Raw genomic sequence first — 27,688 nt, forward strand, 5'->3', positions numbered from 1 at the left:
GCTTAGCAGTGTTAAAGAGAAGATTCTTATTATTATTGTTCTGATGTTCAGGAGATTAGGTCTGCCACAGTGGCAGATTTGGAGATGAAGAGCGCATATGCTGTCCACTGTTTGGGCTAATTCATTTCCAACTACTCAACTTATTTAATGGCACCTGATACTTAAATAATCAAAATATTCCCCATCTCCAAAGGATCTACATCGAGCAACCATTTTTATGAGCATTCACTCTTGTGTCCATGACCAGTGCTTTGGTCTATTGGTGTTGTTAACCTCTAGCTCTTAGAAAAATACAAAATGCATTCACTGACCTTGCCAAAAGGACTGTATGATCACGGAAAAGAATTGGAAGCAGATCAAACACCAGCACCATGCTTGGCCATGTCTAACCTGCAAGTAGTCGCAAAAGTCCTCACCACCCAGTTTGTAGCTGGAATAGTGCCAATACAAAGTGTACTTTTCTTCAATACTCTGGGGCAGAGTCATGCAAAGATTTCTATGAGTAACTGTAAATGTAAGTCCGGAGTAAGTCAGGAGTAAGTCTGAGTTACCCACAGTAACGTCTTTGCGAATAAGATAGCCCTCTCAAGAATTAAGTTAAGGGTTTATCAGAGTGAATCAGCCCCTCTGTGTCAATATGGGAGTACCACACCCACACTGCTACCCTTGATAGGAAATAGAAAAGCATTTGTGTTTGATCCAGCTTTCCCCACAATGTATTGTAATGCACTTTAAGCTCTCTTTTGTTTTCTCTTTCTTCTCCACATTGTCTTCCAAGCTCAGTTCAATTGAATATTGATATTTCCTGACTTCCAAAAAAAGCCAACGCATAGCTTGGAAGTTTACCTGCATGCAGATAGTCAGAATGTACATGTTTTAGCAATAGCAGCTTGGTCGATTGACTCTGGCAATTTGCCCTAAACTGCTTACGTTTCCATTTCTACGCTAAGCTCTCCAACCTATCCTCTATCCTAATTCTTCTTGGCCTGTCTGCTGCCTTTGACACTGTCAATCATTCTGATCTCCTTAATACCCTATTTTTTCATTGGATTCACAATTGAGTTCCAGGATTAAATCCTACCTTGCACCTCAACAATTCTCTGTCTCCTGGAGCAACAACACCTCTGAACTCACTCCTTTAACTGTTGGTGTTCCACAAGGCTCTGTCTTGGGTCCACTCCTCTTTGCACTCTACACTCTAGTCTTGAGGCACTAATCTTCTCCTTTGGGTTCTCAGACCAACTCTTCAAGGACAACACCCAAATCTTCTTCTCTTTTCCTGAACTCTCATCTGACCATCTCTATCAAAATGTCCAACTGTCTCTCTGCAATTAAATATTGGATAGCTTTTCACTCTCTGATGTAAACTCTACCAAAACAGAGGTGCTCTTTTCCCTGCCAAAAGCTCTCCTTCATCTTTTCCTCTGCCTATCCGGTTCCCACCTGACACTGTCCCCTACTCTTCTTCAGCTAGAAACCTCAGCATCATTCATGACCCTTCTCACACCTTCTCTACTTTCATCTCCAAAACTGAAACAACAGCTTGCTTCAACCTCTTAAACATTAGCAAAATCAAGCACGTCCTTCCTTACGACACGACCAAGCATATCTTAACCACTCTTCTCTAAACTGGAATACTGTGCCAGCATCCTCTTTGGTCTCCCCAACTATGTTTCCTGTCCTATTGACAAGATCATTAACTTCACTACCAGGACTCTCTTTGAACTTTCTCACTTTACACTTACTTCCTCGTACCGTTCCAAGGTTGAATGGCTGATGACACAAAACAGGGCCAGATTTAAATGTCTTCTCCTGGTTCATAAATCTATCCATGGTAAGTCTATCCAAATCTGCAAGCATTCTCGTAATCTCTGCTCTGCCTTCTCAACTACCCTTGTGGCTCCCCGCCCTCTCTGTACTTTCTCTCGCTTCTGCTCTTTCTCCCTTTTTGCACCATTTTCTTCCCCTGGACATCTGGACATCTGTGAAACAGTCCACACCAATTTGCTCAAAACCAAACTAAAAGCCTACCTCCTTGCCTCTGAGTGACCCACTTAACCTACCTCTCATCTGCCTGCTAGCTAACATTTTCCTCTCACCTCTAACCTACCTCTGTCCCTCACTTCCCCTGCCTCCACTTCACCCATCATGGTAACATCCTGACCACAGCTGACCGTACCACCTACCTGCACTTAAACATGTCCAATGTTGGTTGTCCTTAACCTACGTATGTTCACTTATGTATTGTCCCCGGTGACTGCTCCATTTCCACAAACTGGTCAGAATATCCCTCAAACTCACCCCACTATAACAAGCTCACTTCTTCCCGTGATATCTGATTTCTTATGTATTATACGTTCTTTTGAGATCAAAAGGGCATTGTTCCTCCTGTTTATAAATAAATAAATACATGCTGCATTTAAGAGTCCCGAAACAGCAACTTACAAAACAAAATCAACAAATGCACTTTAATTAGGTATCCAAAAAGAAATTAGCTTAAAAACACAGGGTCAACTTAGAAATTGATGTTTTAAAAGACTTGTCAGATTGATGCCTTGAAAGACTTGTAATATAATAATGCATAGATAAGGTTTGAAGCACAGGGGTAACAAAATGAAGATGTTCCTCATTAAATTCAAATTACATATGAACAATGTTCAAATTGATTCCATACTTTAGGTTCTTGGTGCTGTGAATCATAGTAGCACGCAGTGATGACTCATAAAGGCAGCTTCATTGAAGGCGGCTTATTCATGCATGTGCGACAGCGCATGGTACATCATTAGAAACAGAAGTACACAGACACCGGTCATCCATCTGGCCACATCCTTCCTTCTGGTCTGACCCATCCTCCTGCTGCTCCTAGAAGCCCCTCACAGGTGACATAGCTAGGATTCCATGAGCAGTCCTGCTTCCCTCAGCCAGGCTGCAAGATGCCGGATACAACACGTGCATTTGATGTACATCCTTGAAGTGGGTGTGCCAAGGTGCTTGTCACCGAGGAGTCAAGGAGACAGGCAAGATACATTGCCAATGAGGTGAACACCAGCAGTTGCCACTTAGTAGGCATTCACAAACATTGTGCAATGCAATCTGTTCAGATGCTTTGAATGAACAGCTAACGTGCCCCTGAATATTTAAGGCATAAATGATGTTATGTTATGCAATGAAACGTTTGCACTGTGTCAAATCACCATCATAGTTTTGGGTTTGGCCTTCTGCCCCTACACATGCATCCAGTCCTTAATATGGCGAGGATGCGGGCAAGATAATCACAGATAAAGTATAGTGGGTGGGTAGGAGAAGTGCCTTTGTGATAGTTTGCGTGCATTTTGATCTGCCTACAGTGAATCTAAAGTATAAGTATTATAAATGGTTATTTATAACACCCTTAATACCCAGCGGTTTCTAAGCGCACACCCGGGGATCGAGCCTGTGTTGCTCCTCCTCGTCTTGCTTCCAAGGCGAGCGCGTTGCCCCTGAGCTATCCTCCCGACACAAAGATAGGATTGAGGTAAGGATTGCAGAAATTGAGATGTAATATTCTGATGTGGCTGGAAGCTGTACGACAGTGAATGTGAGGCAGAGTCCAAAATATGTTCTGAATTACCTAACAAGTGGTAGTAATGACCATTAGTAAGTGGGCTTTTGCATTCTATACTATGCATGCGCACATACTGTTCTTGATGGTAATATTTGACCATGTCACTCTCTTCTCTTATGCAAAATGATCCTTTTGCGAACACCACAATTTTAGCCACAAAATATCACTCATTGGCCAAACACTACACTTAAAAGGAATTGAGAATGCTTGCGTGTCCCGCACTTGGATAGAGTTGTGAACATTGGCCTGTGCGGTATCTGGATGGCATTGTGCGGATTGGTGAATGCCACACTCAGACTGAATAGAATAGGTCAGCAAGTGCTACACTTAGACAGAACTTTGGATGCTTGCATGTGAAATGTCACATAACCCACTAACCAACATAAACTCAAACTTTCTGCATACTTAAAAACTCACACAACCATCTCGCGCACAACCAGCTGCACGCACTTCACCACACTGCAACAACACATAAGCCGCACCAACAGCACACGCGGACTGACACCGATCCAATACTTGCACCTAAGCTCAGCACCCGGTGTCTACCGAGTTGAAGCTGCCAACAGTACACCACTCCTCTCACTATCCTATGCCCTCTTCACCTTACTAACCCTCCCCACCTTCTCCTTTACTGATCCGCCAGAGCGCCTGGGGACCAATTCCGTTGGTGACGGTGCACTATGCAAGTACCGTTAACATAACATAACATAACATATCTATACTTTCACCAATGTCTAGTTGCCATTCAATGAAGCATGAACATGCATGTTCTGTCGACAATACAGGCAGGCCGCCATTGGCAGAAAGTAGTTTCCTGTGTGCACAGGTGCGCATCATTGGCAGAGTGTTGGTGGTTAAGGGTTAAGTACCTGCATCTTGGGAAGGGAACCGGTCCAGGAGTGGCAGGTTCTAACCTCTCCATCAATGATCTCATATTATTCATTTTCCTCCCTATCATTAATTATTATAAGTCATGTGCAATAGAAACAGTTATTTGCTTTTTCATGACGTCCAGATTATGGCCAAGAAAACCTAAAAACACACAAAGCAATTTTTGTACCGCAAACATAAATTGACATTCTTTTCTATAGCTGTCATTTAACAAAATATAACATAGGTGTTCCACTGTAGTGACGTTGTTACATTGCTGCTATTATGGAGTGAAAACACAATACATCAGGTACTTAAAATCCCTCCCTCCCTCCCTCCTTCCCTTCTTCGCTCTCTCCCTCCTTCATTCCCTCCCTCCCTTTCTCCCTCCCTCCCAAGGAACCCAAGCCTGCAAGGGGAGGGGACTGGAGAAGAGGGGCACTGTAATCATGGCACCTGTAGCATGTTCTCCTTCAGATAAAATGGCATTCTATCTTTCCAAATGGTGACCAATGCAAACATACATGCCAATAAGTAACAATTGTGACAGCAACAAATACTTCAGTATTCCAGACTGGCCAATTAAACATTTACAAAATGAATGATGTTGCATATGTATATATGCATATATAGAAACAAGTCAGTATTGATTGCCCAATTAGTACGAGTATGCAAGAGTTATCAACCACCTTATTAACAGTATTGTATCAGATTATGGTATCATCTCTTAATTAAGAAAGCACATTTGGATCCGGAAGACTGGCAGTACTAGCATCCAGCATCTAGTTTGCCTTTCATAGGGGAAGATCTTAGAAAAACTGGTATCCTTGCAACTAAATGATTATATCACTTAAGCAAATCTTCTTCAACCCTATCAGTTGGGTTTACGATCCAAACATATTGCCAAGACGGCTGCAATCTAAGTGCTGGATGCCATTCTACTGTTTACTGCCTTTTTGATACTTCACAATCTGTCAGCGGCTTTTCATACTGTTGGCCACTCAGTACTTCTTAACATTATTTCACGCAACAGGACTTTAGGGGAGCAGTATTAAATTGGTTCTGATTGTTTCCTTCCAACAGACATCAGTTTGTCCAGAATTGGGACCCCAAAAAGCAAAGCTTCATAGGGGAGATAAAAAGCAAAGCAGAATGGATGCAGGCAAAATAAACAGAAAAGGAGGCATCTTCAAGGTGGTGTTTTAGGGGAAGCATACATTTGGAGGTTGCTTATTTGAGGAAACATGCATATGGAGGTTTCAGATTTAAGGAAGCATGCATTTGGAGGTTGCTTATTTGAGGAAGCATGCATTTAGAGGTTGCTTATTTGAGGAAGCATGCATTTGGAGGTTTCAGATTTGAGGAAGCATGCATTTGGCATCTAGCAAGAGGCAGAAAGACATTGGCCCAGATTAAAATATATTGATTGCAACATCTGCTGGTTAAAATTGGATACTCTAACCACTGAGGGCCATCAAGAATCAGGATAAGACCAAGCTTGGAATTGTACATTATCTTGAAAAACATGGATAAGACGTAGCTAAACATGCATTATTGGGGAATTGATGGATCTACGTTAAAATACCGGAGTTGAATGGGCTGTGTTAGAATACAGTGGGGCGGGACGCTACGCATTTCCAAAATGTCAAAACCCGCATTTTGTGATACGAAGAATGTGCCCTGCAATCCCTCTACCCACAACCCCTCTATACAGTGCCTTAAGTGGTACTGCTAAATGAGCTGGGGTGCACTAAGGGGGCGTGGCCTGACAGTGGGGGGTCGTCTGCTGGCCCGTTAGGCCACTCCCTCTTGAGGAGCCCCGGCTCAATGGACTACTGTCACCCCTGCCAGGCAGCTTTTATGTTCTATAGGCTTGCCAGGCGGGGAACAGCGCCTTGCAAGCCTCGCCTATTCAGCCTTTATGGTGGCACAGCCCCTTCGCCAGCTGGGGAGGGCCATTGTCACCATTAAGGCTGAAAGGGTGAGGCCGCTGGAAGCTGAGGCCCTCTCCCTAGTCTGAAACTCCTGCGAATGCACAGGAGCTTCAGGATGTTGAAAACAAGGCCTCTGCTTCCAGGGCCTCACGTTTCTCTCCATAATGGTGGTGCCGGCCCACGGGCATCTCTTGCTTTAAGAGATGCCTCGCAGTTGTGGTGCCACCATTATGGATGAAAGGCATTTTTTTCTTAAGCATGAAGCTCTCGCACACGAGATCCTTGTCATGTAGTGGCCAGGGCTGCCAGGGGGAGCCCCAGGATTGCCACGCCTAAAAATGAGATATTGCAGTCTGCCGGGCTTGGCCCTGGCTGGCCCTGGTCCACTTAAAGCCCAGCCTCTATATTTACTTACCTCCTTCATTTCCTCCGTCGGCTTGCCTAGTCTGTCTCCCTGCAACAGAGTTGTCCTTTCCCTAATCTGGGGAGCGACTTCCGTTGCAGGAGTCATTTTTCTTTTTTTTTTGTTTCTTTTCTTTCAGATGACTTTATTCGTAAGCCTGCAGGGGACACCCCTGCTTCCCCCAAATGTCTTTTTACTATACAAAGGCTACTGAACCTTAATGGACACTTAGTAATAGAAACATAACAGCAATGTGTTGCTTGAAGTTTACTGTGAGCACCTGAAAGTGCTGATTTCATACGCTAAGGAAATGAGGGACAGTAGATCTTTTAATTGCATTTACTAACCTTTAACTAATGCAAGCACCAGCCTGTCTTATTAAAGTGAAAGAGCTCTGTGCACGTTTTGTTCAAATGTATATGGTCTTAATTGACACCACTAAATTGATTTAACGATTCTAAAAATGCATACTAGCATCACTAGCAACTTCATAGTAAAGTACACTGTGCTCTAGTGCAAAGCCTGACTGTGATGCATTCCCCCAATTGTGCTTCTTGTTTCAGTTCCAACAGCACAGCTGATATCATTCGCTGGTCCTGTCTATCAAGAACCTGCAGCGGATCATATCTATGTTGATGTGGAGACAGCTCTTTCACAAGACCCAGCCCGTGCTCCATCACCAACTCCAGAGCGCCCGGCATCACCGACTCCAGCTCCCGAGCCAGATCCAGCGAAAGCAGCGAAATCCAGCCCTGCTTCCACAGCGCCTGCACCTGGAAAGGCTGCAGATCAAAAGGTGTGCGACCAAGTGAATGATGTAGGGCAGGCTCTGAGAGATATATTTATGGGATCACTGGTAATGTGGGGAGTACTCCCACTCCCCCACAATTACAGAGCCACACAAATATACCTTAATATTCTATCTAGCCAAAATCAGTGAATTTCTCCCCCTTTAGCAATGTTAAGCCAAGAACCAGGCTGTTGAACAGAAAGAATATATTTGTATTAACTATTATGGAAAGATCAATAATCAAACTACCTAACACGCCACGCCACATTCTCTATGGCACCAAAACAAAGATTAATTAACAATACATGCAAGTTTTTGCTTTTAAGTCCCCAGTAGAGTACAGGTCAAATGAACATTTCAATACTTTTATCACACACAAAAGCCTGAATGCCTCAAGGATGCAGTACCTTAAAACATGACTTTATATAAAGTTGAATTTAAATAACATGCAATGATTTTCAACACGAGCAGAGCTCTTAATGTTTATCTCTCTGCATGCTTGACAATTCTGGCAATGTTGGAGCACAGCAAACTTTTCAAAGCAGACCCTTTTCATCACCACTGCAAAATTGCCCTTCTCTCAGAAAACACTTTCCTGCATTCTGCAGAGCTGTACTTTTAAATCAGTGACTTCAGTGTTTGATTTTGGGAAGACACTAGTCAGCCCCAACACTCACCCAGGTACTCAGTTGATCAATTGGGACCCCTCTGCCTTTAAGCAGGGTCTGTGGAATGAGGAGCGGAATGAAGTTTCGATTTTATGCACACCCCCATTTAAGGACATTTGGGGTAGGGAAAAAAGAATAGGAAATCCAATTACTTTATAGGATATCGTTTTTTTATTCACAATGAAATCAAGGTACCAGCCCCCTACCAACTAGGTAAGGGGAATGTATGATCTCAAGCAGGTCACCACAAGACTTAGTTTGGATGGACAAATTAACTTACAGAATGATCTCTTGGTCTGCACATAGGAAAGGACAGCCAGGCCATCAGGGCTCCCAAAATCATCTCATGGCCACAGGGACTCAGTTAGACAGCCTCTCCTGGTCCAAGAATCCAGCCTCTCCTTACTCCTGGTATACGCCAATAATTGCATCAGCAGTTCCAACCCAGATGATATCAGGTAGTTTACTAATTTCTTCATTTACCAGTCAGATCCCCCTTTTCCATTGTGTGACACCTTATAAACCCATAATCACACCCACATATGACAGCTTATTGGCTATACATTTTCATTGGTCAACTATTCTCCATCCCCTTATCCAGGGGCTGACCTCTTTTCTCTGATTGGTCCCTTCAGTTTACCAAGGCCACATTTGGGAGGTGATCAACCCGCCCAGATGCATTTACTTTTTACACATTTACATCTTTGAACTATCAAAGTACCTACATGGCAGCTATTTTGAATTTACAATTAAACTTAATATTATTTACATGACTTAAATGGTCAGTCTAAGCCGGTTCTAATGACACATGTACCATCTCCACACAATTGGTTCTTATGAGGGTGTCTAGTTCTATTTAGGCTTGTAGGTACCAATTTCATGTATAAATGTGAAACGATCATGTATTATATTGCTGATGGCAAATGTTGTTTTTTATTTGAAATGAATAATGCAATGGTAAATGTACCCAGACGAGATATGTTTACTTAATCCAAGATCATCCGTATTGTCTTGACGAAACAGGACAAGAGTGATGTAGGCCATCCATTGAGATTTTAAATAGGAAGTTGTTTCATGTATCGTGTAATTTTTTCTTTAGTGCCGATTTGGTCGCTGATGCTTAGTAGCATTTCTATATTGTTTTACGAACTACATGTAATTCCTGTAAAATGTTGTTTGTTGTTTGTAAAGGTTTATTGTAAACCATATACAAAGAAAAAAAAGGATGCTGAAATCGAGAGAATACGACAGGCTCGAGGGATGCGTTTGTGTCTTAATACTGCGCCTGGCAGGCATCCAATAGTGGAGCTGGGATGGGGCAGAGCACAGGAATAGGGCTGTTGGTGCCAGCAACAGTGTTGGACTGGTGGCGCATGATGGTAGGGGATAGAATGAACAGTGGGGCCCTAACTGACACCGAGTGCAGTAGGGTAGTGCGACCCAGATGGGGTAGTGGGAATTGGGGACACAACTCTGCACGACCTGCACACTTACCTGGATGGAGTATGGAAACTGTTGCCCGTGCGCCCGACCGTGCATTGCACAGGCACCGGCCCTCAATGAGAGATGGGTTTGCCCCCAGTTTTGTATCGATCCATCCACAGGATTACCTAGATCGCCCAACTCTAGTGATTATACATACGTATCCCTCCACAAAATCCAGAAAAAGTGCTGAACCCACATATACCTTTAATCAGTCAGTCAGTAATGTTTATTCGGCAAATGTACCTTTAGCACACACATTCAAATACAGCATTGTAAAATACATAGATTTCATACAAAGAAAAAGAGCACTCATGATAGTAGTAACAATCCATGCAGTTACACCAATACAAACGTGCTAAAAAAATTAAAAGGTTGTGAGGGTATGGTCAAATAACTGGTGGTAAAATCTTACGGAGCCAAGCACGGTGGAAGAATTTAGCAACAAAATATAGGCAAATCACTGGAACAGGGTCTTTGCATACGTTGCTGGCTTAGTTAGTGGTTTTAACACATGCTTTCCTAAACAATGGCATCAAGCATGTTTTTCTCAGGTCGCTATAACGCACACAGAAGAGTAAAAAGTGTGTAACCTACTCAGGATCCAGACCACACATTGGGCATATACCGGAATTGCCAGCCCTACAGCCTCGAGTAAAGGTTGCGACCTGATGGGTACCAGTCCTGAACTCCAGGAATAAAGTGCGTGCATGGGCTGGAGTGATTAAATCGAAATATCTCTCTCCGCCTAGAGCAGGTTTCGAGGTAAGCCAGCCGCATGCGGTTAAGACGTTCTTGGGTGTCATGTTTGGCGATCAACTTAACATCTCTTTTTAGACTACGAGGCAGGTTGTGCGGATTCCGCCATATCTCATCCAAACCCGCCAGTTTAAGCTGTTGCCTGACGTAAGCCAACCATTTCAATACCAATATTTATTTTTCATTCACCTTCATGAGTCGTAAGCAGTAATGGGTTCCATGGCTTGGAAAGGCAGTTTGCCTTGTGTCGGACATGTTTGATGCTGAGCGATGCCGAGCGCTTCAGTGCGGTGATCATATCTGATCCTTGCCTTGACTCTGACATGTTTGATGCTGAGCGATGCCGAGCGCTTCAGTGCGGTGATCATGGAGGTGACAACGAGAACTAGAGGAGGCACCCTATTAACATGGGCACGGTCCTCCTCCCTCCCCCCTGGCTAAGGGGGGTGCATGATGAAGGAAGCCTGAGGGGTGGGAAGCGCGCCAAACCTAGGAAAAAGCCTGCATGTAAGCTGTCGGGCGTCCTGCTGCATGAGAATCCAGCTCGAGCAGAAGGAGGCCGGCCGCACCGAAGGACCAGTTTTTAATTTTCCACCCAGTCACCCTGCTTTGAGATCGGCGGAATGAAAATGCGTGGCCGGTAATGTCGCAGAATGGCGAGGCAGTGTTTTGTCGACCTGTGGCAAGATACAGACCCCGAATGAGCGGTGGGAAAGCAGGAAGGGTCTTCGCTCTTCTCGGGACCAGCGCTTCTTGGGGGCATAAGCGGCGGGGGTGCTGGCCGTAGCAAGGAGGGCTCAGCTTCCTCCAAACAAACAACATGCTCCCAGCCCAGGAACACCTGCATTCACAGGCGGGGCTCAGACAAGAATGGGATGCGGGAGCTTTGGCCTACTGTCGACTTGATTGGAAAAGGGGGAAGCAGGTTTTGGACACGGAGGAGTCGCTGCACCTTCAGAACTATTTTCACAAAATTTGCTTACAGTGTTTTGAGTTTATTATGTTGTGAAAATAAATCTGCTGCCTTTTTATGCCAACAAAGAAGGCATGTCTCACTCTGCATCTTACTAGGTTGGATATCGAAAGGGGGAAGGAGAATGAGGAAATGTGTTGGTACAAAGTCGGACAAATGCCCAAGTTATTTCTGTTCCTTTCCTTGTCTCGGACATGTTTGATGCTGAGAGATGCCGAGCGCTTCAGTGCAGGGATCATTTCTGATCCTTGCCTTGTCTCGGACATGTTTGATACTGAGCGATGCAGAGTGCTTCACAGCGGTGATCATTTCTGATCATGAAACATAAAAATCCTTCCATCGTCTTTACGCCAATATTTTACAGTTACATGTTCCTTCAAAAAGCAAGCCTTTACATTTGCGAGCTAAGTTCGCAGAGCTGCCAATAATGTGCTCTGCTTCTGCTGGGAAGACATGAAATGAAAAGGCACACAGATGCGGCTCTTGTGATAAGGAGACCTGCCGGAATCATCAAGGAAGATGGCCTCTGAGGCGCAGCATCGTGTATGAGTAATGCGGCCATTTCACACTGGGCAGCAGCTGCACGCTTCGCTTCCCGCCAGCGGATCCTGTGGCCTTAGCTCATGATTGTCAATGCCATCTTTCCACTAATTTCCACTAATAGGCCACCCATGTATTTATGTGAGACGCCTATTTCCCTTTCTAATGTGAGAAATGACTGCAAGAATTATTTTGCAGAACATTTGCCTGCATTAGAGTAAAATACATTTGTGTCGAATGTGAGTTTTACAGAAGCATTTATTTCCCATCTTTTTCCCTCATGCTTTTATATCTAGAAAATAAAATGAGACCAGCCAACTGTAGCTGACTTAAGTTCAGGGCATTCTCCTGAAGCAGTGACATGTTTTTCTGATTCACCGTTGTGCCGGCACGCATCTTTCAAGAACCAACGCCGTATCGGGACCAATCTTAAATGAACCTTTTACTAGTTCACCAGAGGTTATGTTGTAATTGGAAGGGTAGCTCATGGTCTGTCATCGGTGCCGAAGGTGACCCGGCCTGTAGCCATGGACCCATGCTCTGTTCAGACGCAGGCCAAGAAAAGCCTCAGAATGATGACTGATGCAGCCCTGTCCATGATATATCCACTTGAGGCAGTCGCCAGAGGTGTTTTTTTGGGCTGTCTCATGAGTATGCTGTGTATATCAGGGTCTTAAGGCCGCACCTATCTAATCCACTTCAGAGGACACAAAATGCTGCGGAGTGCTGGAACTTCATCTTCCAATTTAGGGCCGCAGATTGTCGGCATTGAATTGCAGCACTGGTTGCCCATTCAGCAAAATGATGCCCATTCAGCAAAATGTTGCCCATTCAACAAAAAGGTGCCCATTCAGCAAAATGATGCCCATTCAGCAAAATGTTGCCCATTCAGCAAATCGCAGCACTGGTTGCCCATTCAGCAAAATGATACCCATTCAGAAAAATGCTGCCCATTCAGCAAAATGATGCCCATTCAGCAAAATGTTGCCATTCAGCAAATCGCAGCACTGGTTGCCCATTCAGCAAAATGATACCCATTCAGCAAAATGGTGCCCATTCAGCAAAATGATGCCCATTCAGCAAAATGTTGCCATTCAGCAAATCGCAGCACTTGTTGTTCATTCAGCAAAATGTTGCCCATTCATCAAAATGTTGCCCATTCAGCAAATCGCAGCACTGGTTGCACGATCAGCAAAATTATGCCCATTCAGCAAAATGTTGCCCATTCAACAAAATGATGCCCATTCAGCAAAATGTTGTTTTCAGGTCACTCTGCATTGTGCATAAAGCCTTTTACATCAGGGCCCCCACTATTTGTATGCTCTTTAGCAGCATTTCTTCTCACTGTCCCCAAATACGAAAGCCAAAGCAATGGTGCTATGATGTTTTCCTGGTTCCCCTGATTGGGAAGGCAACACTGTAATAATGACAGCTTTAAGGAGCCTCTCAGCATTTACTAAGGCACGCCCACCAGAGGGCAGGGAAGTCTCATTGGCCCCCATTGTGCTTTACACAAGTACACAGAGTACGTACGCACTGTTGTTTAGGGTCAAGCCTAAAACTATAGGATATCCAGAGCTGCCTGCAGCATCTCTGAGAGGCCCTTGAGTGAATCTTTGAGGCCCGCATTTGCACCTGACCATCGCCTGTCAGGTTTGTCTCAGTTTTCAGCTTTGTGAATCCGGGTGAGTCAGCAGCGGCAGATCTGAGATTGTATTTGTATTTATTTGTATTTTTATTATTTGTATTGAGCACCCTGACCAAGGGCATCAGGGCACATGTTTGGAAAGGTAGTTACAGAGACGTTTTGCCAAGATAGTTACACGTTACACATTGAAGACATAGGAGAACATAGATTAGAAGATTATACACAGACTGGCAGAGGTCAAATATACGGTCAAATATACCGCAAATACAGTGCATGCCCTATAAGCGGTAACCGCGACAGGATTTACAAGGCGGGGCATCCTGTTCATGAAGCCATCGTTTCGTTTTATTCTTGAAGATTGGTAGTCTGGCACATCCCTGAGATCATTAGGAAGGGAGTTCCACAGCTTAGCAGCCAGGACTGGGAAGCTAGAACCCCTGGCTGTCTGAAGCTTGAAACTAGGGATGGTTAGTGTGTGCTCCTGTGCCGATCTCAGAGGTCTAGACGCTGTATGTTGTGTGAAGCGTGAGGATAAGTAAGCAGGTGCAGCATTGTTTTGTGCCTTGTAGGTAAGAGCAACTGTTTTGAGTGAGATACACAGTGTAATGGGTAGCCAGTGTAGATTCCGTCTAGTAGTTGAGATGTGAGTACGCCTAGGAATGTTCAGAGCAGCCCTAATGGCATTATTTTGGCAGACCTGAAGTTTGTGGAGGTTTCTTTGACTGGTCCCTAGGTACAAGGCGTTACAATAATCGAGTTTGGACATGATGAGGGTTCTGGCTAATATCAGACAGTTGTTCATTGTCAGGAAGGGGCGACAAGATGTAATAAGTTTACAGGTGTACGTTGATGCTGAAACTACTGAGTTAGTTTGTCTATTGAGAGAGAGGGTGGAGTCAAGGTGAATTCCTAGTGTTTTCGTGACGTTGGAAATGTTAATAACATTTCCATCGATAGCGAATGAGATGTATTTGGGGTCAAGTTTCATGAGTTTAGGCGGAGATCCTAGGATGAGTAACTCAGTTTTTTCGTCGTTAAGGCAGAGCCCGTGGTGTGCCATCCAGGCCTGGATGACAGAGTAGACTGCTTTGAGTGCGTTGGCATCGGTTACATAGTCACCAGTGATAGGGATGAGTATCTGGGTGTCGTCCGCATAATTTGTGTATGAGACACCCAGATAATCAAGAATATCAAAAAGTGGTTTAGTAAACATGTTATATAACGTGGGCGATACACAAGAGCCTTGTGGGACTCCGCAAGGGACATGTGCTGGGTCAGCCGCGGCTAAGGGGGAGAAAACTCTCATAGATCTATTTGCGAGGAAGGAGCTAATCCACGAAGTAGCTGCGTCATAAAAATGTGCGGCTAACTTAAGGTGACGGCAGAGGATTTGGTGATCGACCAAATCGAATGCGGCAGATAGGTCGAGGAGGAGCAGGAGCGCTTGTTTACCCTTGTCTTTCAGGTCCTCTATTTGGTTTTTGAGGTCAATTAAGGCTGTCTCTGTACCGTGCCTGGGGCGGAAGCCAGATTGTCTAAGCCCTAGTAGGTTGTTGGTATCCAGGTAGTTCAGGATTTGGAGATAGGCTGCACGATTCAGGATTTTGAGTAGATAAGGCACCGTGGTGATGGGCCTGTAGTTGGTGGGGTTGCTGGGGTTGAGGTTAGGTTTTTGATTAGGGGGATGACCCAGGCATCCTTAAGATTGTCGGGTACTGTGCCAGATTTGAATGATGCATTGATAAAGGAAGTAATGAATGGTGCTAGGTCATAAGCTACCTCCTTTACAATCGGCTCAGGGCAAGAGTTGCCTTGGCAGTTAGAGGGTTTAAGATTATTGATTATGTTTTCAACTTCCTTGATGGTGAGGTGTGCGAAGCTGAAAGGTTTGAATAAATACTTTGGGGCGGGTATGTTGTAGGATTGGTAGTTGGTCGAAGGATCTATGAGGTGGCTTTTTTTGCTATTGATTTTGGACTGGAGCAAGGCAATTTTGTTTAATAATGCTTTTTGAATGTTGGAGCACCATTCAGCGTCTGGTGTACAAGTATCCAAAGAAGCGACAGAGGACTCTAGTTCCTTAAGGATCTTGAAGAGTTCCTTGGTGTTGGATTGAGCTTGTCAGAGCGTCGTTTGTTCAAGTGCAAACATTTCGGAAACAGACATCATGTGGTCATATGAATACAGTCATACAATATGTACCATTTGGTTTTTGGCTGAAATGATGGGATCCCAACTAAGTTCAAAATGGTGGTCATAGAGTGGTTCAAAACGGGAGCCATCGAAAGGAAAAAGCATGACAATGCATTCTTATGGGACTGATCCCCTCCAGTGTATAAATGCTTTGCTAACTCACACACTGACAGTCTCATAAATAATCCTCTCATGATTCTAAAACATGTGTAAACCTAACCTTTCCCTTCATTACAAATCCAGACACTGTGAATCATGGCTGATAATGGACTTCTTCACACTGCCCTGATACACTTCATACAAACGCAGAACCATGACATCAACTATCACCAAGATCAACTATTAATGACAAGGAAATTATGAAACAGAACAAGGGGGTAATTACCTCCCCTGACATCGTGACAATTACAGCTCCACTCACTTACCTCATCAGCACTTATCTCTTCTCCTTTAACCTCAGTATGTCCTTACCATAAAATATGACTAAGGCCTCTATATCTTCTCTTTATTTTCACATTTTTAAAAACGAAAAGTGGCTTAAATGATCATATATACTATTCATATTCATTTGTTTTATGTGGTGGTGATTACTTATTTTTTTAATGTATTTTATGTAGTTATATTATATTTTAATTCATTTTAAATTCACACAATGTATGGTTCCCTGTAACCTGCCTGTACAAATTACTTATAACATGTTACATTTCTCATTTACTGAAGCAACAAAAGATTGTTGGAACTTATACTTTGAAAAGCTTTTGTTTCAGGCTGTGCTCGCTTCTTTTATCATTTGTTTAAATCCATTATATGATATCGAACATCTAGTTATTGGCGCACACGTGAGGAGGGCTACTGTGTGTGAAGTAACAGCCTCTGAAATGAAAGCACTGTGAAATTGACGAGTTAGCAGACGGAAAATGTGCCTGAATCAGATGTAATGACATGCATCTGCTTTGGTCCTCCTTAGATGGTGTCAGATATGTTCCATTTCATAGAGTGGGAGAGAAAGATGCATTGTTATTTGGCTCTTAGGGTAGTGGGCATTATTGCGCTGTCTGAGATGAAATCCTATCTTGTACCCAGGATGAAGGAGGTGTATTGAGAGCGTTTGGACCCCAAGCACCCCATTCTTTTTAATTCAATTTTACCCTGGTATGTGTCCTGCCTTTTCACATCCTCATAGACTGGCCCACCACTTGTTCTCACGTTTGTGCTATTGTACAGTCACCCTTCAGGGGAATGCCTCTGCCTTCTGTATATGTGCAATCGTAAGTCATTTCTGATCAAAATTGACAAAACCTAGGTCTTCAAAAAATCAATACAATAAAGAATGTCAACCCTTTAGATGGTGGGGGCCATGACGTACTTGCCAATATGACAGGGATTGAATATGTAACAATCCTGGATGTAGATTTTAAGTAGGTCACATATCCTTTACTGCAGAGAAGCAGTGTGGTGCTTTGCAGGTCATTTCTATCAAGATAGCATCATGTCACAATAGTTGTGCAGCGGAGTGATCATAAGTTAAGTTGCGATACTCGTAAAATGTGGCAGGGGAGAAGCAGAAGGCAAATGCAAAAGGATGGCGATCAAAAACACCCATTGCCTACTTGCAATCACATTTTTGGAACGATAACACATTTTATGTCTATAATCAGCCTCAGATCATGGAAGTTTGTAGGCCATGATGGGTGTTGGTGCAAATAGGAATGGGAACACATGTTAGGGTTGCAAAGTCATACCTCTGCAAGAGGATCATACTATTTCTTGTAAAGTTGACAGGTAGTTACCTTTTTCATGAGAAGGCATCTATCATTCTGCTTCAGGTTTCATGCAATGCCACTCAGAACATTTGAGTGGCCTTTAGTGAAGACCCAGCAACAAGGCTATGTCAGACACCACTATAACATTAAGGGACTGGCTCTTTTACCAGTGCCGGATCTGAACACTTTGGGAAGGTTTTCCGGACAATGATCACAAATCACGAAACAGGAGCTTCTAATGGGTATACATGAATCATGTTTAAATGTTAGAGAGAAATTAGCTGGCATTTAATAAGAGCATTACCAAACAGCTGTATAGTACTTAAAAGCAGATTCACCCCATTTCTAAGCTCTGGAATATTAGCTGTTGCGCTTACCTAACTCATCCTCAACCTCCAAATGACAAGTAGTCAGAAGAGACATTGGGGTATGCCTTATCACGGCAAGAACAACCCTTTGCAAAAGCCTACCAGTGGTACTTAGAGATGTGGGCAACCTGCACTTCCATCAAAGACTGTAGGCCGACCTCTTCAAGAACACATAGGAAATAAGTCGATTCTTCAAATTTTTGGATCTCCCATTGTCATAACCTTTATTGACATCCCAGGTGTTTACTCCGGTCTCCCCTTTCCTCCCTCTCCTAGCACTTATGTTACTATTATACTGATGTGATCATTATCATTATTATTATTATGGTATTTATTGAGCGTGGACCTGGCTTCGAGAAGCAATGGAGCACTTTACTGAGGTATACACCCATACAGATACATAACGAAATGCGTTACAGAGGTGCACAACATTGCAAATGCATAACAAAGCGCTTTTCACAGGTAACAAAAGAACAGATATACAGCGGGGGTAGGATACAGAGAGGGACAGGGAAGGGGTACAGCTGTACTGGGTGGTGGGGAGCATAGGGGCAGGCGGCATCTAGATATTCAGTTGGCACTAGGGACGATGTGATGGCTTAGGTGTTGAGGAGGAGAGACAACTTGAAGAGGTGGGTCTTGAGTTATTTTCTGAATTGTAGGAGTGTGGGGGCAAGTCTGATGCCAATGGGGAGGAGGTCCCATAGTCTTGGGGTGTAGGCAGAGAAGGCTTGTTTTCTATCCCTTTCCTTTTTGCAACAGCAGATTTTAAGTCTGCATGTGTACTGGTTCTGGTTTTGCACTGTCCGCCGGAGATGCAGAGTTTCTCTGCGAGGTATCTGGGTGACTTGAGGGCACCTGCCTAATAGATCGTGAGGCAAGACTTGAAGGTGATTCATGCATGTAGTGAGAGCCAGTGAAGGTCTATGAGGGCCGGGATGATGTGGTTGTATCTGCAGAGACCCTTGATGAGGCATGCAGCCACATGTAGGACACTTCTCAGGGGCGCAAGGGAGGATGATGGGAGGCCTTCAAGGAGTGCATTGTCCCCATCCAGGAGGGATAAGACCAGAGCTTGTACACTGGATCTAAAGCTGTCTGGAGGGAGGAAGGGCTTGACATTTAGCCAGAGCGAGAGCTAATACCAAGCTGTGTGTGTTTTCCTAGTTATCTGTGTCTTGAAGGCGAGGTGTTTGTTTATATATAACCCGAGGGACTTCGTGCAGAAGGGTACCTGTATAAATGTTCTAATTTCGGCTGTACCAACATTACAAACAGCAGAAAATTTAGAACAATTCTACCATTCTGAGCCGTTACGGTGAACAAGGGGAGTGAGGTTTTCAGGGGTGTCCCCCCGCATACTTGTTCACCATAATGGCATCAGGGGTTGTGGGGGTGGCCCCAGCTCCTGATAGTATAAAGTAAAAAAAAAGAACCCCTGCGGCGCCAGTTTCCATCCACGTAAGTGAAGGAAATTGGTGTTGCAGGGAGACAAAGAGGTGTTCCGCCAACCGGTAAGTAAGGGGGTGGGGGAACGGGTTGCCAGAAATGTCCAGGAGAGAAAGAAAACAACTGTCATTTTCGTTCAAATACCTCGGGTTTTTTCTTCCGCTGACATTTCGCATGCAATTAGGTCAACAGACAACCATGCAGGAGGCGAGGTTGGCTGTGAAGCACTCAGAGTTCATGGTTGATAGCCAGATCTGTATGTCTGGGGGTTGGGTGTTGGTGAGGAGTAGGAAATCGGTCTTGGAGGGGTTGAGCTTCAAATATGCACTGGACATCCAAGACTGGATCAGCGAGAGGCAGGTTTTGAGCATATGGATGTCCTTGATGGAGTTGATCTTGAGGTACATCTGTGTGTCATTGGCGTATTGGTGGATGTGGATGGTATGTGTGACTAGGAGTGCTCCCAGTGGCTCTATGTATAGATTGAAGATCACTGGGGAGAGGATGGACCCCTGTGGGATTCCACAGGTGACGGGTAGCATTGGCGATCTAGAGGAGTCCATAGTAAACAAACTACTTGCGGTTGGTGAGGTAGGACTTGAACCAGCGTAGGACAACGTTGCTGATCCCCATGTGCCAATGTAGAGTATCCATAAGTGCCTGGTGATCTACTGTGTTGAAAGCGGCCAAGAGGTCGAGTAGAACCAGGAGCCAGTAGTGGCCCTCATCAAGGATATTGAGGGCATCGTCGACCACCTGTATGGTTGTTGTGTCCGTGCTGAATCTGGGTCTGAATCTGGATTGGTGGTTTGGAGGAGATTGTTGGTGTCAATGTGTTGTTGCAGTTGTGCTGCTACTGCTTTCTCAATGATCTTACCTAGGAAGGGAAGATGGTTGATGGGACAATAGTTACCTAGTTTGTCGGGATCCAGAGTGGGGTTCTTTAGTAGAGGGAGAATTTATCCTGTTTTTAGGGTCGATGGGAAGGTGCCTTGAGTTAGGGAGATGTTGATGATCTCTGGAAGTGAAGGAGAGCTTTTGCACAGAGAGTCTTGAGGGTGGATGCTGGGAGGATGTCATCTGTATATGATGTGACTTTGTGGGCGGCCAGGGTTTCTACCAAGTCCTCTCTTGCGAGTGTCTTGAATGTTGTCCAGGGTGTGGAGATTATGTGAGGAGGGATGTGAGGTGGGTCTATGGATGCAAAGCTGGCATCTATGTGCTGGCGAATCTTGTTGATTTTGTTGATGAAGAAGGTGTCAATGGCAGTTGGTTTTTCAATGGAGTGTGGTATGGCAGGGTTGGGTAGTGGGTTGATGCACTGCTTGACCCCTATGAAGAGGGCTCTGCTTTTGTTGTCTGTTTCTGCTATTGTATTCTGATATTAGCATGCCTTGGCTGCATTGATTAGTTTTTGGAGGGTTGCTCAGAGTTCGTTGAGGAGCAACAGGTCAGATTCAGTGCTGGAGTGGTGCCAAGTTTCTTTTGTTTGCTGATGATTCTTTTGCTGAGGTTGAGTTCTTGCATGTACCAGGGTGCTGACGGGTTTGGTTTGCAGGTGAGTTCTTTCAGAGGCACACATTGGTTGATGGAAGCTGAGACAGTGGTGTTGAGTGCTTCCAGTGAAGAGTTTTAGTTCGGTTGGGGGTGTTCGGTCCATGTAAGGTGTAGGTTGGCAAGGTCTTCTATAAGGGTTTTCACTGGGAAGTTCTTGAAGGACCTGAAGGTTTGTCTGCTGTGTTTCTGATGGAAGTGCTTGACTGGGGCGGTGTGCAGGATGTTGAAAGGCACGGCTAGGTGGTCAGACCAGTCAAGTGGAAAGGGTGAGTTTTAGTGGAGGGAATACAGTGCAATGAGGATTAGGTCGAGGATGTTACTTTTCTCATGTGTTGGGTCTTTAGTGTGTTCTATGAGGTTGAGGGTGTTGAGAAGGCTGAGGAGAGCTTCCTTCATCGGTTTGGTGGCCTTGTTGCCTTGGAGGTTTAAGTCTCCTAGGAAGATATTGTTTGCATGCATTGGGGACATGGTGGTCACCAGGTCGGTGAAGTCTCTGATGAAGGCAGTGTTGGGTTTGGGTGGTCTGTAGATGAGATGGAAGGTGACTGCACCATTGGGGAGAGCGGGAAGTGGCAGGAGAGGACTTCGAAGCCAGCATTGTCAACGTCAAGTCTGGTGCAGGGTCACAATGTTTTGTGCATGACTGCAAGGCCTCCACCTGTCTGGTTCGGCCAGTCTCTGTGTTGGATGCTATAGCCGTCGGGGAAAAGGACGTTTAGGATGTCGGTGGGGGTGGGTATGAGCCAGGTTTCGGTGATGAAGATTGCTTCAAGGTCATGTGTAGTGATGAGTTTGGTGATGTCTGCTGCATGGGTGATAGCTGAGCAGACAATGGTGAGCATCAACTTCCGTGTCGTTGACGGTGAGGGGGTGTTGATGGGCTTGAGGCTGATGTGGGTGAGATTGTTGAATTGCGGGGTGCATGCCTTAGATGAGGGGCGATGTCATTGACATTGGCATTGCTTAGTGATGGTGGGGGCGGCCTGGAGGGATGGAGGGGGAAAACACATGTCAGCCAATGCTTAATTGTTGTCTGAGCAGGGGTTTGGGCCCTGGATCCTGCCGGTTCGAACAAGTCCAAACAGGAATTGCCCTTTTCTTTGTCTGCCCTTCACAATGGATGCCCGTATGAGAGACGCCCTTGATCTAAGAGTTAAGAAAAAGAAAGGAAGAGGCAGTGCTAAGAAGGTTGGTGGGACTTGGGCCAGGTCATCCACTTTCTTGTGGTTTATTGGCCCATATTTTCATAACCCATCCGTCCCCCTCCTCATGTACTTGTTATCAGTCACCAACATGTTTTTTCTTCACCATTTCGCCCCTTCTCTTGTTCTTGGCTGATAGGAATAATCTTCTAACCTGTGAACAATTGTTTTTTCACTGCCTTTTTCCTTTTGCTCAGGCAGGGGTGCAGGGTTGGCGCTGCTACAAAATGGCTTTGCCAGTGGTTGGCACCTTATAAAAGCACAATAAATAAATAAAGAACTTAATGCTGCTCAGTTATCAAACTAAAGGGCACCTTTCGGTATTGTAACACGTGGCTGAAAGTCACCCACAACTATTTTGCAGCCTGTGCTCTGTCATTTAGATCATAAGATAAGTATATTTATTTTGTCGGTGAAAGAATAAGGCAGGGGTCCCCAACCTTTTGTAAGCAATGAGCAACATTTGAGTGTCAGATGAAATGGTGAGCAACTTCAGTACTTTGATGTCATTTATCAGCATTGAGTCTGTGATAAAATGATTGGAACAAATCATAACTGTACTAAGCTCAATACTGCTAATAGCACTGTAATTATCAGTAACTGACAGTAATCTCATCCAGGTGTTTGCCTAGTCCAGGCAATTCATAATGGCCTTAAACGTCATTTGACATTATATTGGTATAGATATACAATCTTTAGTAAATTAAATGGCAAACAGTGCATTTCTAGGCACTTGGCCAGCAAAACTATTCAGAAACACTGCAGGATGTAACAACATATTTGAGTTCTTGAAGTTCTCTCCCAGGAAATGTTCGAGCGATTTAATGGCAAATGTTTTTTAAGCACGTTTCAACAGTAGCATTTACTCCAAAATATAAAGGCTTATTTTGGTGCTGCCCCACCCATCCTTCCAAAGAGATTGGCAGGATCTTTAGGGGCTAATTGTACATTTTTAGGAGAACTGGATGAGTAACACTGGACATAATATGGTAGAATTTAAAGAACATTTCAACCAGGCTTTGTGTGAGGGGAGAGTTATCCACCTAAGAAATCTAGTGGAAAATAGTGCTTTTTAAAGCACTAGAGGTCTGTTACATTTAAGACAAGTGATTAAGAATAAAAAAGATGTCTGATGGATTCAGGCACTCTTTCCTAAAGCAATCCCCTGGGAAGTAAAGTTGTAAGTGGTGCATTTTTTAGCATTCTAGTGGGCCAGTAACATTGTTCACAAATTGGAACTTTTGAAGACCACTTTACAGAAGAGGTGGGTTTTTCCTTCATATTGTACACATTATATGTTTATGATTGTATAACTCACTTGTTAAGTGCACTCCCTTGACATGGGGTCAGCCTGCACTTTGCAATTTCAAACCTGTGGCAGGGTCGACTTAGTCATTCATCTCTCAAGGTTGATGAATGCAGTACATTACATTGGGTAATATCTGTTCTTAAATAGAAGCAGGAAGAATCTAGCAAGAAACACAATACTAAAGTAAAAATAATTACTATGTCACTAAGACATTATTTTCAGTAACTTAAATGTATTGCAATTGGTAGCTACACTAATTAATTGTGCACAATTTGGAACTCATTCCCCTTGGCAACCCATTAGTCACATGCTACATAAGCAAAGCAACATACAATGTGAAATTTCCCACCAGGCACTGCAATACAAGTAATATGTAACATTTGCGCCTATTGTGACGCATGGGGGCCGCAAACATAAACTTCACATGTAAAGACATTGGCATAAGCAAATTGTTTAAGACAGAAAGTTTAAGCATACATGCCACTTATTTGTCCATTATGCAGGTACCAGCAGTGTAAAGACACAGAAGTTGGCAATTGTCACCAGAACAAAAACATGGGCATTTGGTTAGATTATTTTCCAATTAATGCACTTCCGTACTGGAAAGAAGAATCAGAAGATGAAAATGTCTTCTCAAAGATTATGTAATTAGTGTGGAATATTTTGGACCAAAAAATTGAATTTTGGCAACAAACACAAATCATACATGTACAAAAGAAGCTTATTGGGACTTCCTTGACAGTTTGGCATTCAAGCCACTTATTTTCTTAATTATTTTCATATTATTCGACGACTAACCCCTTTGCTGTCTACCAGAGTGAGGCAGGGGGAAGGCTCAGTTGGTGACAACATTATCTTCGTAGATTGTGTACTTAATTCAGCCAGCGATGCACCTCATAGTGTACCAGAGCTCCAAGTGGCATAGAAATGTTAGAGTGCTAAGACAGGGATTGTCTCAATAAGGGTGGGTTCAGTTGGGAGTCATTTTTACTTCTGATTACAGAGCAGTACAATGTGTATTCGCATGGATGGCCAGGCAACCTAGTTTTTGTGCTTCAGGTTCTCTTCAATCACTGGGGACTGTCTCATCTGAAGCCCCAATAGATTAATTTCTGTAGCCACACCCTTGTTCCCTGCACCCTTCTGTCCTTCCCCACCACTCAGACCACTATACTGATGCCTCCACAGCTAATGCTTGCTTCAACAACAAACAGTATGTCATGCCTGTCAAATAGAGAAGGCTGTTTGGCTAGCCTTCCTGCACAGTTCTGGCACAGGGTACTCTGCCATTGATGTCTCATCCTTGAATATCCTTCTTCTTAGCCCCCACACAATGGCCCAGAGCAATTGGTGAGCAACATTTTAAGGTCAGGAGAGCAACATGTTGCTCGCGAGCTACACGTTGGGGATCACTGGAATAAGGTGTCAAGAGCAAAAGTCACAAGTTCAAAGGCCAAAGATGATGGTAGTAACACATTACTAGGTACGTTTCGAGTGAGAGAAATGATGGTCTGAGTAATCTGTTGCGGGGGTGTCTTTACTCACACTAGTGTTACTTCACACTATGTCGTCCCCATCAGGAGTTACAACAGACACCTTCAATAACCACTTATCGCCTCCTACACCAGCTAGCCATCAGCATAATTTACAACAGCTAACCACACAATGCAACATAGCCTTGAGAAATGCTAGACTACGTGCACGACTACCTAGAATCTTTGATCCTCTTATCAAATATGAAACTAACACCCACCAAACGAAAATGGCCCCTGAACCTATCCTGAAATCTAACTCTTATAATTATAAAAGGCATAATACCCCTCAAATGAATAGAGACAGAATTATTAGCCCTACAGTGCCAATAAGTACCACCTCACTTCCTCCAACCAAATCTATACCTAAACTCAAAGGCGCATTAATAAATGCCAGATCTCTAGTCGCCCATGCTATAGACATATCTGAAGTTATCGCCACTGAAGACTACGACTTCCTAGCCATTACTGAAACATGGCTCCACGAGGCATCAGGCCCAGCACTGTCCCTAGCCGTTCCGAACAACTACACTATCCTTAGAATGGATAGATGTGAAGCTCGAGGCGGCGGACTAGCCATCATTGCCAAAGCTAAGCTTGGCATGAGACTTTCTCCCTCACCTGTCATTGAATCCTGCAAAATAATGTCTACTAAAATACCCACAGCCAATTCTCAAACTCTGAACATCCACTTGATATACAGACCTCCTGGTCCCATCCAGACCTTCATAGAAGACCTGTCCACTATTCTCTCAGAAGACCTAAAAGACACTATCCAAACATTACTACTTGGTCTCCTTAATATAGGCTTTAATGACATTAATGATCCACAAGCTATGGCAGCATCTAACATTCTGACAGAACTGGGCTTCTCCCAAAGAGTGAATGAGCCTACTCACACCAAAGGGAGAATCTTAGACTGGGTTGCCGACCACAACTGCAATATTTCTACCCTAACTATCTCACCTCAAATTTGGACAGACCATCACCTGATATCATTCACAATAAATACAAAAACTCCTAAACCACAACAACTCTGTGCACCACCTGCATTTACCAGAAATTAAAAAAAACATGACGATAGACAAATTACTCCCTGGTATCTTGCCTACTCTAAATGCTCTACCAGACAACTCAGATCCTAACGTCATAGTTGAAGAATTCAACAAAATCATTAACACAACCCTTGATAATATTGCCCCTATAAAGCTCAGAAACAGCAAACCACATAGTCATCTGAACAATTGGTTCACCCCCCTCCTAAAAAACCTTAGACTAGAAAAAAAGAAAATGTGAAAACACTTGTAAACTTCACCCTACTCCAGAAAATAATTTGAAACTAATCAATATCTCATCACAATATAAGAAGGATCAAGAGACTTACAATAACAGAATTATGCAAGCAAACTCAAACATGAAAGAGTTGTCCTCTATACTTAGAGAACTGGAAAATCCCATAACTCCTCAAGACAACTGTTTTAAAGATAAAAAATGGTGCTCTGAAATCCAGCATGCATTATCCAACAAAGTCCTTAACATCCAAAAGAAAATAGAATTAAAGAGAGAGTCACTAGCCACCTCCGCATTGCCCAATACAATAACACCTCCCAAAACTAAACCTTCCACCCAATTCTACTTCTCTAAAGTCTCTATAATAGAGGTGGGGAAAGTAATACTTGGACTGAAACCCTCTAACTGCAAATGAGATCTTTGCCCAGCACAATTGATCAAAGATATCGTACAGGCCCTAGCACCATTTATCACTAAGCTGATTAATGCCTCCTTTACCACCGGCACTATCCCCAGCAACTTAAAGGAATCAAGGGTGCTCCCACTCCTCAAAAAGCAAACCCTAGACCCGGATATACCTACCAATTATAGACCGATTACAACTGTGCTGTTCCTGCTGAAGATTCTGGATAAGGTGGCATATATCCAAATCCAGAACTTCCTAGAACTGAACCAGTTACTAGGCTCTCGTCAATCCGGTTTCCGTCCCTTACATGGCACCGAAACCGCACTTATTGATCTTAAAGCCCAAATAGATAAAATACAAGACATTGGAAAACCGGCGCTACTCCTTCTATTAGATCTATCTGCAGCATTCGACCTAGTGGATCACAAGGTTCTTTGCAACCACTTAGATACAGCAGCACACTTCTCCACTGAGGCAATAGTGTGAATCCAATCATTCCATAGTGACCGCACCATGAGGGTCTTCTCACCAACAGCAGCTGCAGACCCCATCCCCATTCCCTGTGGCATGCCACAGGGCACATGCGTTTCACCAACGCTATATAACATCTTTACTAAGCCCCTGTTTGATGACTTGGACCATCTGGGCATCACCTATACCAACTATGCAGATGATACCCAGATCCTCCTCCCACTTACCGGGGACTATGATGAGGACCTAGCAATGGTGAAGAGAATCTATAGCATCGTTCAGGCATGGATGGCCACCCATGGCCTATGTCTGAACGATGATAAAACAGAGGTTCTCAACTTGGGCACCACATCCCTCCTCAACAAACTAAGCATGAACTACTCTTCCTTCATCATCGATGAGAACTGCATCCAAGTAGCCAACGAAGGAAAAGCGTTAGGAATATACCTTGACTCCACCCTATCATTCACCAAACAG

The 27,688-nt window shown here is 44.0% G+C and overlaps 1 protein-coding gene across 1 annotated transcript in view; it reads left to right on the forward strand.

The window, feature by feature from the left end:
* FER1L6 (fer-1 like family member 6) overlaps positions 1-27,688 on the forward strand; it is a 1,078,814-nt gene that overhangs the window by 687,406 nt on the left and 363,720 nt on the right. Inside the window, exon 26 of the mRNA XM_069621590.1 lies at positions 7,375-7,607. Coding sequence (XP_069477691.1) covers positions 7,375-7,607 — 233 coding nt within the window. The remainder of the gene's footprint in view (positions 1-7,374; positions 7,608-27,688) is intronic.

Source organism: Ambystoma mexicanum, chromosome 5q (assembly GCF_040938575.1).
Source record: "Ambystoma mexicanum isolate Mex_15411 chromosome 5q, UKY_AmexF1_1, whole genome shotgun sequence".
Taxonomy (NCBI): domain Eukaryota; kingdom Metazoa; phylum Chordata; class Amphibia; order Caudata; family Ambystomatidae; genus Ambystoma; species Ambystoma mexicanum.